At 34.5% G+C, this 15,289-nt stretch overlaps 1 protein-coding gene across 5 annotated transcripts in view; it reads right to left on the reverse strand.

Annotated features, from left to right (window-relative positions):
- Positions 1-15,289, reverse strand: part of COL24A1 (collagen type XXIV alpha 1 chain) — a 392,145-nt gene that overhangs the window by 83,158 nt on the left and 293,698 nt on the right. For all 5 annotated transcript variants that reach the window (XM_069596518.1, XM_069596489.1, XM_069596509.1 and 2 more), the window contains 6 exons: positions 14,069-14,122; positions 12,345-12,452; positions 8,741-8,794; positions 8,432-8,485; positions 7,469-7,525; positions 131-184 (listed from right to left, as the gene is read on the reverse strand). In XM_069596518.1, the coding sequence (XP_069452619.1) occupies positions 131-184; positions 7,469-7,525; positions 8,432-8,485; positions 8,741-8,794; positions 12,345-12,452; positions 14,069-14,122 (381 nt within the window). The remainder of the gene's footprint in view (positions 1-130; positions 185-7,468; positions 7,526-8,431; positions 8,486-8,740; positions 8,795-12,344; positions 12,453-14,068; positions 14,123-15,289) is intronic.

Consider the following 15,289-nt stretch of genomic DNA (forward strand, 5'->3'; position numbering starts at 1 on the left):
AGCTTCTAGGATCAAAAACGTGAGATATTCCTAATTATCTCAATGATGCTTATTTTCATTTGCAACTGAGAAGAACCACAGAGAAACCTATTCAAATTTAGAAGAAAGGTGTGAAATGTATAGGAATTACCTTATATCCCTCTGCTCCAGGCTCTCCTCTCTCTCCTTGTTTTCCCATTGGACCCTAAAGAGACCACAGGCAGAAACAATCAATGTATCTAAGTATTTGAGAACACAGATGAAATAGTTAATGTGGAATATTTTTTTCTGAAAAATATGAAATCAAATGTACAATAATTTGTTTAGTTCCACTGTCAGACAGTAAAGAATCTGTCTGCAATGTGGGAGACCCAAGTTCAGTCCCTGGGTTGGGAAGATCTCCTGGAGAAGGGAATGGCTCCTTGCCTGGAGAATTCCATGGACAGAGGAGCCTGGCGGGCTACAGTCCATGGGATCACAAAGAGTCAGACATGACTGAGCAACTAACACCTTTCACTTTCACCTTCAGATAATTTCAAAGGATTGAATTTCAACAACACTAAGAACACCATAAACACTGATTATTCAATGACAATCTCATAATTATTCTGCTAGAAAAAATACTGATAAAATGAAGTCCAAGTAAACAATGTGAATTTTCAGGTGAGTAAAGTATGTTATAAAAGATATCAAAATAACTTGCATTTGTACTGAATATTAAAATGACTGAAAACAATTTAAGTAGGACCACTCAGCCATTAATTAAGTGATTAATGCACTGAACCAATTGCATTAATTAGAAAATATTATATTTAATCACCTTTTTAAAAGTATCTAAGAGCTAATTTTACTTTATCATTCTTTATTAGAAATTATATTGTCTATTCTTTAATCTGCAAAATCTTAAATATTAAGATATAAATTGACCTAAAGAAATTACACTTACTCACTTTAATTCTTGAGGCAGAAACGAATAAATTGTGAAAGTCACTCAGTCGTGTCTGACTCTTTGTGACCCCATGGACTATACAGTCCATGGAATTCTCCAGGCCAGAATACTAGAGAGGGTAGCTAGACCCTTCTCCACGGGATCTTCCCAACCCAGGGACTGAACCCAGCTCTCCCACATTGCAGGTGGATTCTTTACCAGCTAAGCCACAAGGGAAGCCCGAGAATACTGGAGTCGGTAGCCTACCCCTTCCCCAGTGGATCTTCCTTACTCAGGAATCGAACCGGGGTCTCTTGCATTGCAGGTGGGTTCTTTACCAACTGAGCTATCAGGGAATGCCTACTTTTAACTTTTTCTAAACATTTCTAATATAAAATCCTTTGATATGATAAGCAGTTCAAACTACCTATTCTAAAATGCACTTGAAAAACCAATTATCACATATCAGGACCAACTATCCCAAAAGGAACTCAAAAGAAATTCTCACCAGAACCATAAAATTTATTATGGATAAATAGCTTACTTCTGTGAATAAAGATATTAGACATAATGTAAAGACACAAATCTCTGACTTTGATTTAATTATTTAGAATATTCTTGGTTCAATTTTCACACCTGTCTCAAGTCTACTAATAAAATGACCATTATTATACTAGCTGTGTAATAAATTTATTATATTTCAGTGACATTCTTTGAACATGGAATAGGTGAATCTGGAGAAAAAGCACTACTCTATTCTTCTTGCCCATATTTTTCTTTGTACTTTTAAATTTCTGTACTGTTTCCATATTTGTGTCTCTCAGAGGTTTAGAGACATTTATTATTTTTTTTTTTGTAGAGACATTTAGAATGCATTTGATACAGGATTTTTAAAGATATCATTCTGTTCCTTAATGATTTACTCCTTAAATTTATATAAGGTATGGGGTAACTTGGATTCCTTTTTTTCAATTGAGGTATAGTTTATTTACAATACTATGTAAGTTTTTAGGTGCATGACATAGTGATTCACAATTTTTAAAAGGTTGTACTTTATTTACTGTTAAAACGCTGACTATATTCCCTGTGTTGTACAATATATCCTTGTAGCTTATTTAATACACAGTAGTTTGTATCTTTTATCAACCAGGGGATCTTTGCAGAAACTAATACCTGTGAATACTGAAAGGTATCAGGTCAATACTGTTCAGGTAACAAAAGATGATTAAAGGTTTACTGAGCATGGCCCCACCAATCAAACAAGACCCAGTTTCCCACTCAGGCATCAGGAAGCTTCCATAAGCCTCTTATCCTTCTCCATCAGGGAGCAGAAAGATTGAAAACCACAATCACAGAAAACTAACCAATCTGATCACATGTACCACAGCCTTGTCTAACTCGATGAAACCATGATCTATGTCATGTAGGGCCACCCAAGACGGATGGGTGATGGTGGAGAGTTCTGACAAAATGTGGCCCACTGGAGAAGGGAATGGCAAACACTTCAGTATTCTTGCCTTGAGAACCCCATGAAAAGTATGAAAAGGCAAAAAGATAGGACACTGAAAGAAGAACTCCCCAGTCGGTATGGGCCCAACATGCTACATGACATGAGTGGAGAAAAAATTCCAGAAACAATGAGGAGATGGAGCCAAAGCAAAAACAACACCCACTTGTGGATGTGACTGGTGATGGAAGTAAAGTCTGATGCTGTAAAGAGCAGTATTGCATAGGAATCTGGAACGTTACATTTATGAATCAAGGCAAATTGGAAGTGGTCAAACAGGAGATGGCAAAAGTGAATGTCGACATTTTAGAAATCAGCAAACTAAAATGGACTGGAATGGGTGAATTTAATTCAGATGACCATTGTATCTACTATTGTGGGCAAGAATACCTTAGAAGAAATGGAGTAGCCATCATAGTCAACAAAAGAATCCAAAATGCAGTATTTGGATGCTGTCTCAAAAGTGACAGAATGATCTCTGTTCATTTCCAAGGCAAACCATTCAATATCACAGTAATCCAAGTCTATGCCCCAAAGAGTAATGCTGAAGAAGCTGAAGATTGAATGGTTCTATGAAGACCTACAAGACTTTCTAAAATTAACACCCCCAAAAGATGTCCTTTTCATTATAGGGCACTGGAATGCAAAAGTAAGAAGTCAAGAAATACCTGGAGTAACAGGCAAATTGGCATTGGAGTATAGAGTGAAGCAGGGTAAAGGCTAATACAGTTTTTCCAAAAGAATGCACTGGTCATAGCAAACACCCTCTTCCAACAATACAAGAGAAGACTCTACACATGGACATCACCAGATGGTCAATACTGAAGTCAGATTGATTATATTCTTTGCAGCCAAAGGTGGAGAAGCTCTATAGAGCCAGCAAAAACAAGACTGGGAGCTGACTGTGGCTCAGATCATGAACTCCTTATTGCCAAATTCAGACTTAAATTGAAGAAAGTAGGGAAAACCACTAGACCATTCAGATATGACCTAAATCAAATCCGTTATGATTATACAGTGGGAATGATGAGTAGACTCAAGGGATTAGATCTGATAGACAGAGTACCTGAAGAACTATGGAAGGAGGTTCATGACATTGTACAGTAGGCAGTGATCAACACCATCCCCTAGAAAAAGAAATATAAAAAGGCAAAATGGTTGTCTGAGGAGGCCTTATAAATACCTGCGAAAAGAAGAGAAGCAAAAGGCAAAGGAGAAAAGGAAAGATATACCCATTTGAATGCAGAGTTCCAAAGAAGAGAAAGGAAAAATAAGAAAGCCTTCCTCAGTGACCAGCACAAAGAAAGAGAGAAAACAATAGAATGGGAAAGACTAGAGATCTCTTCCAGAAAATTAGAGATATCAAGAAAACTTTTCATGCAAAGATGGGCACAATAAAGGACAGAAATGTTATGGACCTAACAGAAGCAGAAGATATTAAGAAGAGGTTGCAAGAATATACAGAAGAACTATACAAAAAAATTTTCACAGCCCAGATAATCACAATGGTATGATCACTCACCTAGAGCCAGACATCCTGGAATGTGAAGTCAAATGGGCTTTCGGAAGTATCACTGCAAATAAAGCTAGTGGAGGTGATGGATATTCAGTTGAGCTATTTCAAATCCTAAAAGACAATGCTGTAAAAGTGCTATACTCAGTATGCCAGCAAATCTGGAAAACTCAGCAGTGGCCACAGGACTGGAAAAGGTCAGTTTTCATTCTAATCCCAAAGAAAGACAATGCCAAAGAATGTTCAAACTACTGCCCAATTGCACTTATCTCACATGCTAGCAAAGCAATGCTCAAAATTCTCCAAGCCAGGCTTCAACAGTAGATGAACTGTGAACTTGCAGATGTTCAAGCTGGATTTAGAAAAGGCAAAGGAACCAGAGATCAAATTGCCAACATCCGTTGGATCATTGAAAAAGCAAGTGAGTTCCAGAAAAACATCTATTTCTGCTTTATTGTCTATGCCAAAGCCTTTGACTGTGTGGATCACAACAAACTGTGGAAAATTCTGTAAGAGATGGGAATACCAGACCACTTGACAGGCCTGCCTCATGAGAAATCTGTATGCAGGTCAAGAAGCAACAGTTAGAACTGGACATGGAACAACAGACTGGTTCCAAATCCAGAATGGATTATGTCAAGGCTATATATTGTCACCCTGCTTATTTAACTTACATGCAGAGTACATCATGAGAAATGCTGGACTGGATGAAGCACAAGCTGGAATCAAGACTGACAGGAGAAATATCAGTAACCGCAGATTCGCAGATGACACTACCCTTATGGCAGAAAGCAAAGAAGAACTAAAGAGCCTCTCAATGAAAGTGAAAGTGGAGAGTGAAAAAGCTGGCTTAAACTCAACATTCAGAGAATGAATGCCATCACTTCATGGCAAATAGATGGGGAAACAGTGTCAGACTTTATTCTGAGGGGCTCTAAAATCACTGCAGATGATTACTGAAGCCATGATATTAAAAGACGCTTGCTCTTTGGAAGAAAAGTTATGACCAACCTAGACAGCATATTAAAAAGCAAAGACATTGCTTTGCTGACAAAGGTCCATCTAGTCAAAGCTTTGGTTTTTCCTGTAGTCATGTATGGTCGTGAGAGTTGGACTATAAAGAAAGGTGAGCGCAGAATTGATGCTTTTGAACTGTGGTGTTGGAGAAGACTCTTGAGAGTCCCTTGGACTTCCAGGAGATCCAACCAGTCCGTTCTAAAGGAAATTAGTTGTGAATGTTCACTGGAAGGACTGATGTTGAAGCTGAAACTCCAATACTTTGGCCACCTGATCTGAAGAACTGACTCATTTGAAAAGACCCTGATGCTGGGAAAGATTGAAGGCAGGAGGAGAAGGGGATAACAGAGGATGAGATGGTTAGATGGCATCACTGACTCCATGGACATGAGTTTGAGTAAACTGCGGGAGTTGGTGATGGACAGAGAGGCCTGGGTGTGTTGTAGTCCATGGGGTTGCAAAGAATCGGATGGGACTGAGCAACTGAACTGAACTGACCTGATCAAAAGATGTATTAGTATGTCTCCCATCAGTGAACTGTTAGTCCTTTAACCTTATCTTGCCTCTCTCTCATTCTCCCTCTGCAGTGTTAACCACTAGTTTGTTCTCTATATCTGTGAGTCTGTTTTTTTGTTATATTTACTATCTGCCTCATTTTTTAGATTCCATATATATGTGCTATGACATAGTATTTTTATTTCTCTGTCTTATTTATTTCACTTCGCAAAATTATCTCTAAGTTTACCCACATTGTGGTAAATAAGTAGTATTGTGTATATTTTTGGGTATATGTATGAAAGTGAAAGTGAAAGTGAAAGTGAAGTCGCTCAGTCGTGTCCGACTCTTTGTGACCCCATGGACTGTAGCCTACCAGGCTCCTCCATCCATGGAATTTCCCAGGCAACAGTACTGGAGTGGGTTGCCATTTCCTTCTCCAGGGGATCTTCCTGACCCAGGGATTGAACCCGGGTCTCCCACATTACAGCCAGACGCTTTACCATCTGAGCCACCAGGGAAGCTCAGGGTATATGTATATACACATATATATATGACTACATCTTCTTCATTCATTAATCTGTGGATGGACATTTAAGCTTATTTCATATCTTGGTAACCGCAAACACTGCTGCTATGGAATTGGGGTGCATATATCTTTCCGGATTACTGTTTTTGTTTTCTGAATATGTACCCAGGAATGGAATTGATGGGTCTTATGGCAGTTCTATTTTTAGTTGTTTGGAAAACCTCATAGTGTTTTGCATATAGATGCACCAATTTATATTTCTCCCAACAGTGCACAGGGTTCCCTTTTCTCCATCACCTCGTCAACATTTGTAATTTGTGGTCTTTTTGATGACAGCCATCTAGGTGTGAGGTGATTATCTCATTGTGGTTTTAATTTGCATTTCTCTGATGGTTAACAATGTCGAGTATCTTCATGCGCCTGGCTGGCCATCTGTATGTTTTCTTCGGAAAAGTGTCTACACAGGTCTTCTGCCCATTTTTTAAACTGAATTTTTTTTTGCTATTGAAGTGTTTATGAAATGTCCGAAACGTTTATATATTTTGGATATTAGCCCCTGAGTGGCCATACAATTTGCAAGAATTTTCTTCCATTCAGTAGGTGTCTTTTCATTTTTCGTTGATTTCTGATAAAGAATTTTATATATTCTTATAGATGAGTTTGCCTCTGTGTGAGGTTGGTTTGATTTACTCAGAAAAACTCTAGAATTTTTCCTATTTCTAAAACAGAGTATACTTTTCAATCATTTCCAGAGAGTCAGGTCAAAATATTGGGAGCGACTGTATATTCTGATTCTTCTGTTTTAGGATTCTTTTATTTTATATGATATCATGTGAAATATAGAAAATTTAACCAATTATATTTATTTCTGTGAACCAGGCATTTTTGCACTATTCATTTAATTTACATATATCCTGCATACTGTTTTAATTAAGTATGAACATACAGACAGTTATTCAAATAATCAAAGATAGAAGAGCTACTTTTAAAAAATCATGGTTACAGCTACTCTTTAAAATGCTTAATTAGAAGGTTACAGATTAATAATCTTTAAAGAATATTGGCTCTAATAACTAGTTAGATGAATTTTGAAATCATTTGGTAACTGTGTATAAACTACTATAAATAGGATATAGATCAGATTTTTAAACATACTTTAGAAATAAATATGAATTTGATGTATAAATATCTGCCCTAAATGCCTAGAGTATGTAATATTTTGATAACCTTTGTAAAAAGTTGTTCTCATAAATTTAATGCTGGAAATTAGATTTGAAAGTTCCTATATTAAACTTCTATATAATGCTAAGGATCTTGATCTGTATATAAACAGTTTTACTATTTAGATTATGTGACTGCAAGTACTGCTGTCATATAAAACCATGTTATAAAACTAAAAACAAAAAAAAGTTCTTAAAAAGATGTAATTGGTGTTATGAATCTATTGTACTAACTGCATTTTATCTTAAAACATCAAAATAATTTTAGAAAAAAACTTACTGGTTCACCCCGAGGCCCAGGTGGTCCTAGGATTGTATTATCTTCTCCTGGATAACCCTACAATGAAGATGATTTATAAATAAAGTTAAATTAATGAAATAAATTAAAAAATTAAGCCTATTACTTTTAATAGTTTATAAAATATGCAATCTGGTTTTATCTTTTTTAAATGAAAAAGTTTTATCTATAAAACCTAGCATATGATACTTTATACACAGTTGTAATTCATATATGGTTCTCTTTGGAAGTGTCAATCTCCTTTAGTTACATTAAAAGCAGCTTACTAATTTTCTCAGTGTAGAAGGCAATGGCACCCTACTCCAGTACTCTTGGCTGGAAACTCCCATGGAGGGAGGAGCCTGGTGGGCTGCAGTCCATGGGATCGCGAAGAGTCAGACACGACTGAGCGACTTCCCTTTCACTTTTCACTTTCATGCACTGGAGAAGAAAATGGCAACCCACTCCAGTGTTCTTGCCTGGAGAATCCCAGGGACGGTGGAGCCTGGTGGGCTGCTGTCTATGGGGTCGCATAGAGTTGGACACGACTGAAGTGACTTAGCAGCAGCAGCAGCAGCAGTAGTTTTCCAACAATATTACCAATCAAAAGGAGTACTATTGTAGTTATTCTTAATCCATAAAAATTTTACCATAAACATGCTATAGTTAGTCATTTAGTCTACAGTCTCACAATCTCTTTCAATAAGCAAATTAACATTAGTTTTACAGATTGCAAAGTATTGTAACATATCATTTCACCTCAATCTGAAACTATCTATCAAAGACTTCTTAATTATTTAAAATATTTCTCCCTTTATATTTATTTTTCTTCTAGAATCTACAATACTTCCCAGGTTGAAAAGTACTTATTTTATTCTTTGAAAATGCTTCCAGCATACTTTCAGAAAGAACACATGAATTCAGTGTTTACTTTTAGGATTAAAAAGTCAATATAAACATACACACCTTTTCTCCTTTAGGTCCTGGCAACCCAGAAAGTCCCGGTTGACCTTCATGGCCCTAAGAGAAGGACAAATAAGTAGACAATTTCCATATCATTAGTATGTGCTCTATATAATACTATCACGGCTATGCCATTAGATATTACACTAATTCTGAAAGAAAAATAGGATTCACTGTATAGGAGCCTGATGTCTAAATATGCTAGAAAGTATTATCAGGAGATTTCATCTGAATTTGTATATTTGGGATGACATCTTTATGTAATGTTTTTATGCAAATATACATTTCTTATTTCCAATTAGAAATGCTTACCCTATATCCTAGAATTCCAGGCTCTCCAGCAGGTCCCATCAATCCTAAATGTCCCTAAAAAACAAATCAAACATTAGAAGGAAAACAGACAATTGTTTAAATTGTTAAACCTGCATTTTTGTTAACTTAGATTTTTCAAAGTATGAAATTCTACCTAGTCTGAAACAGGAAAACAAAAAGTAATTCTCCAACTTGCATCTTATTTTACTTCTGAACCATGTAAGTCCCACACAAATATGTTTCTTTGGTTTATTTCTGGTATGAACATCTTTAATCATATTAAAAGAAGTACTTTCAGTTGCCAGAATGCTGTAAATTTCCAGCAAATTCTTGGAAATGTAGTTTGCATTTGTCAAAGTTTGTGGTATTTGCACATCACTAAATATTAGGGAGTGAATTCTGATAGTTTTTAGTATTGTCGTGATAGGATCGAGAACTCTGTGCTCATTCATAGCCTCAGGTGCTTTGATGAACATGATTTCAACTCTGGTCAAAGCTGTTAAAAGAGAATTGATTGACAACTTATGTATAATATTCATCTCTATTATTTATACTTATTATCAATTTACATATATGAAGAAATCATAAGTTAAAGGCAAATCAGTAAATATTCCTAAACTACTGAAAAGATAACAGACAACTGAAAAAAAGCAAAAATAACACTCTTAAAAATGTCCCTTCCTTTTATATTATTAAAAAGTTTTCATACCAACTCTTCTATTTGAGTCTCAAAATAAATAGGAGATAAGGAAATTAAGGTACAGCCAAATGCCACATCAGCCAGAAGTTCTAACCAATGAAATAAGTAAGGATAATAAATAATAAATATGAGGAGGTGATAAAATTATTTACCTAAGGAATCCTTAGAATTATTAAAATTCACTGAAATAAATATAAAGTTTTAAAAAAAGATTTCTTATAAAGACCAGTAAGAAGATGAACTAGAAAAGGGACTACCCTAAAAACAACAAAATCTGTAAGAAACTAACAATACACATAATAAGAAAGGTGTAAGAACAGAGATAAAGGAAATAACAAAGCTTTATTGAAGAATATAGAAGATATAAGTAAATAAAAAGACAAGTTAATCATTCATAGAATGAATATGGTGATTCTATTTCTATGAATGATTCAATATTAAAAGAACTTGCAGAATTGTATTTTAAAGTTCAAACAGAAAACAGACGAAATCATAGTAAGAGCTGAGCTTTTCAGAAACATAAATTATGAAGTATTTGCCCTTCTAGATCTCAAAAGATACTGTAATGATGTAACAGTTTAAATGGTGTGGTACCTAGTAATAAACTAAAAAATTGAGAAAATAGAGAAAATGAAAACAGACCATTATTTGAGAGTAGCTTACAGTAAGGGTAGCATTTCAGAAAACTGGGAAATAGATTTATTAAATAGTATTGAGACAACTGGCTAAGAAGATGGAAAAAAGAAATTAGTCCTTCACAACTTATAGCAAAATAAACTCCATATGCTTTAACAGGGCTAAGGGTAACAACATTAGGAATAGGATATGGAAGAACATTTTTATATACTTTATGTAAAGAAGTCATTTCTAATTAACAGAAAGACTGACAAATTTGATTGCAATAATTAAAGCCTCTGTCCAGTAAAAGATAGTATAAACAAGATAAATGATAGAAAGGGAAAATATATTTGTAATATATCTGTAACATATTTAACAAAAATATATTATCTAAACTATATAAGGTGTTCTTACAATTAAGAAAAAGAAAATAGTCTAATAGAAAAAAATTTAAAGTACATATGAACAGGCAACTTTCAGAGGAAAAAGTACAATTTATTTAGTTGCAAGCAAGAAAATGTAAGAAAGAAAATGAGACATGCTTTTTCATTTATCAGATTTGCAAACATCAAAAGGATTAATATGAAGTATTCCCATAAAAGTCTCAAATGTAAGACTTGAAACCATAAATTTCTAGAAGAAAACACAGACTGTATGCTTTTTGATATTGGTCTTGGAAATACTTTTATTTTATATCTCTCCTCAGGTAAAATAAACAAAAGGAAAAATCAGTAGACAATATCAAACAAAATAGCTTTTACACAGTCAAAGAAACTATCAATAAAGCAAAAAGGTCACCTATTGAATAGGAGAAGATATTTGCAAACAATGAATCTGATAAGGAGTTAATATCTAAATATAAAAATAATTCATACAACTCAACATCAAAAAGACAGACAACCCAATTTAAAAAATGGGCAGAGTATCTAAACAGATATTTTCCCAAGATAGCCAACAGGCACATGGAAAGATGCTCAACATCACTAATCATCAGGGAAATGCAAATCAAAACCACAATGAGATATCACCTCATACCTATTAGAATGGCTATTACCAAAAAGACAACAAATATCAAGTGTTGGGAAGGATGTGGAGAAAAGGGAACCCTTGTTCACTGTTGGTAGGAATATAAATTGTTGCAGCCATTATGGAAAACAGTATGTGGACTCCTCAAAAAATTAAAATTAAAAACAAAACACCATATGATCTAGCAATTCTACTCTTGGGTATCACATTATACACCATTTTTGAATTCATAGGGCATAGAAGAAAAATATTATCAATTTAAATAAAAGGAAGTACATACTACCTGACTTAGTAAGATGACAGTAAGGAATGGAACACTTAAAATGAGGCTGAGGAGTCTTACAATTGAGAGTAAGGGATAGAGGAGATAACGGATAGGGTAATCGCATTTAGAACATCAGAGAGCTTCAACTAAAAGAGCTGCCCATCAGAGACTGCTTTTTGATACTCCAGTCTAAACAATATATCCCTTCCTATGATTTTCCGCTAAAATGAGGCCAAGGAAAACCTTCTCCAGACAACAGATTACTCAATGCTCTCCAAAGGACTTGGTGAAAAGCCACTTGTGACATTTTAATGGTGACCAGGAAATACATATGGATTTGATATATAAGTTTATGAAATACTCAAAAGACTAAATTGGATAATCTCTTAAATATTTGCATCTCTTTCTTCTGTGACTTTTTGAACAAGTTCAAATATGTTAGCAACATAATTTCGATATTAGTTTCAAAAGTATCATGCTATCTTTGCTTCCAATATCATGTAAAATTCATACGAAAGATTAAAAGTCAGTAGCTGTTTGGGAGACTTATCACAGATGGTTATAAAGAAATAATCTCTAGATAAGCATGAGAGTCTAAGCATATAAAGAAAACCCATTTTTGAGTAATTTTCAAAGCAATTTGTCAACCATGACAGCATAATTTTATACAGATATTAAATCCTGATTTAAAGTGCAACTTTATAAACTTTCCTACTTAGGTTGGGAGTTATAATCTGATTTTTAAAAATCTTATTTCATATTTAATTTCCAGTTTGAGATTTTTTTTCCCTCTTTCCTTTTTCATGTCCAGAAGCCACTAAGCCATTTAAGTACAGTGGAATGCTTACAATTCTCCATATCCCATGGAGGTAGATTATTTTCAATGGAACTTTTGCTTTCTCTGTAAAATTAATCAAGAGATGAAGCTTTTAGACATGGATACATTTCTTTCCATCCGCAGTGAACTCAGTTTTGGAGACAAATCAAATACTGACCACAGCACCTCTAGTTCCTCTGGCACCCTTAAGACCACTTTCCCCAATTTGTCCAGGAGCACCTCTGCTTCCAATTTCTCCTGCAGGCCCCATTTGTCCTTTATCACCCTGTGGATGCCATTAGTAAGAGAGAAAAGTAAGAAAAAAACCTTATACTTAAATTAATCAACTACATCATATACCTGAACGGCTCCAGAGGATATTCTGTAGGCAAAATTCTATAAATAGTCATTTTGTTTTAACTTACTAGTACTACAGACCACCACTGACAAGAACAACATACCATCACCACCTGGGTTACCTTAAAAATGTAATTAAAAGTAATTTTGGAAAAAAGAATACAAAAATTTTTGCGCAAATAAGCAGGGAAGTCTGGCGCTCATGCTGAATTACAAATAACCAAGTGTTTTATTCGTGAAGCTTGTTATGTATTTATGTACAAACGCATGCACACGTATGTTTGCTCATGTCCTGAGAAAACACAGGCCCTATGACAAGCCTGTTTCTACAGAGAATTTCAGTGCCCCAAAGATACATTCAATGCATAAAGGCTCTAGTGGGCAGTTCTGTATACTCAACATCATCACTTGGTTGGAATTTGTCTTTAAAAATCTGTAACACTTTTACATGATTTTACATCCATCTGAATACCAATTCTTCTGTTTTCCAACAGGCTAACTGATCATTCTCTAATATCAAAGTGCAGCTGCTTTTAAATAGTAAATGTTATAATTTATTCTCTACATGTGGTAACTCAGTTCTATTGATAATCAAGTAGACACAAAGAAAAACTAAACTATGATCATAGTCAGGAGATTTTTGGTGATTCATAATAATTCACAGGTTGCTGTATGGATCTGCACTGCCCTACTTGTAAAACCATTTAGAAAGTACATTATGTATGATGAAAAGAGACTTCAATATTGGGCATTATTTCATGACTGAGAATGGTAACTAAAATATACCTCATTCACTTGTATCTTCTATTATTTCTTATACTGCCCCCAAGTTATAAGAAAAATGGATTAGGTGCATATTCACAGAAATGATATAATTCAATTTTGGGAACTAGAATATGGTGTGATTTGTACTTAATTATAATAAATAGATTTATTGTATTACAATGGGAAAATAATTTTTATGTTTCACCAATACTTGAAAAAATTATTGACTCTATCCAAGTATGAATTATTTATTATAAAGTACTAAATTTTACAAACACATCACATTTTCCTAGTAAAAGGAAGCAAATAACACATATTGTTTCGTGTCTCTTAGTTAATATATAGGGAAGATAAAATCAATACTAACATTTTCAATTCGGAAAAATATATTCAAACCAGCCAGAAACAATTCTAATAATACTTCTCTCCCCTAAATATCTTACTAAAGTTGTTATTAAATGGCACAAATGGTATAGCATTTTTTCTTTTCTCTCTTTTCATGCCCATGGTCTACTAGAGAATTTCTGGTAAAGATGAGAAGAATAGGCAAAGATCTTTTCAGAAACGACAAAGTGAAAAATTTGACTTCATATAATTAAGGTAAAAAGTACTCCTATGTGGAATTAAATATTAATTTATACAGTTATGCCTTTTAAGTCAAATTTATGGCTCTTTAATGCTTTATTTCTAGTACAAATAAAAACATCACAGTATGCTATGGAGCTATGTGCACATCGGGATAAAGAAAACCAACATAAACAGATGTAAAAAAAAATTTACCTTCTTTCCTGGACGACCTCTTTGTCCTGGAATTCCCGTAATTCCTTCAGGTCCCTGGATAAAAAAGGAAATAAATTATTAGAGATACAACTAGATAGAATGCTTAAATACTTATATTACATAATCACTGACTTGAACACTAAATAAAAATGTGGGCTACTTCTCAACATTATTATGCTCATATAGCTATTTAAAAAGAGGTCATGATGAGTTAGAGGCCCAGCTGTTAATAGTGAGTAAAGTTCACATATACAAACTAGTCAAGAAGACAAAATGAAACCATTCTTAATCACAGAGGGAAAATAACTTGGTTTTAGCACAGCCAGTGAGAAAGCAATTAAAGTTAACCTAAATGCATCCATGTCAGCAGTTCTATGAGCTACTTTGGGTTCAACATCTTGTTGAATGAACATGATTATAAAATATATCTAATACGTTGTCAGGGAGAATCTCAAAATCTCCACTGAAGGGTACGATTAAGCAAATACTCTTTTATCTGTGGGGGGAAAAAAAAGGAGAAAGGGGAAACACACTGAAAGAAAGGAGGTAGTCATATTAAACTGTTTAAAACAATATTTTTCTTTCAATTGGTATTTTATTTATACAAAAGTAGACTAAAAGTTTTCAATAAACACTTTTTTTAAAGTAAGAAGTGGTTAAAATATTTTAATGTCATATGAATTTGCAGGTCAACAATGGTTAGGCTTAAATGAGATCCACAGTAAGCCAGGCTTCAGATTCAAAAATAGCCAATAATTAATCACAGCATTCCTTGCATTAGTTGGAAATGAAAATGGAAATTTCAAATTTGTGTCCCAAAACTTGGCAAAAGGCAAAAATGATGTAGACAAGAAATAAATTGTGGTTTACCACTGTGCTACGGAGGCTCTTGATAAATATTTGTTAAACGAATAAACAGATACCTAAGGAAATGACTCATGCCCTGTGCTCCTGAGCAAATGTTCTTCTAGCCTCAGAAAACCCGCTGAATTTAGAGGCCAAGGCGGTTAAGTTCTATTGCTGTAGTTCCAGCTGCATCCAGAGGTTGAAATGATCGTTGCACTAACGGGAGACTTCTTTGCGGTTAACGTGGCCTTTTTAAGAGAGGGTGATTAACATTTACAGAGGTTAACGGCGTGAGCATTTAAGCCAGACTGCTCCAGTTTCATATTTTGGCTCTGTCACCTAACAGCTGTATGGCTGTAGGTGGATTATTTTACC

This window comes from Ovis canadensis, chromosome 1 (genome assembly GCF_042477335.2).
Source record: "Ovis canadensis isolate MfBH-ARS-UI-01 breed Bighorn chromosome 1, ARS-UI_OviCan_v2, whole genome shotgun sequence".
Classification (NCBI taxonomy): domain Eukaryota; kingdom Metazoa; phylum Chordata; class Mammalia; order Artiodactyla; family Bovidae; genus Ovis; species Ovis canadensis.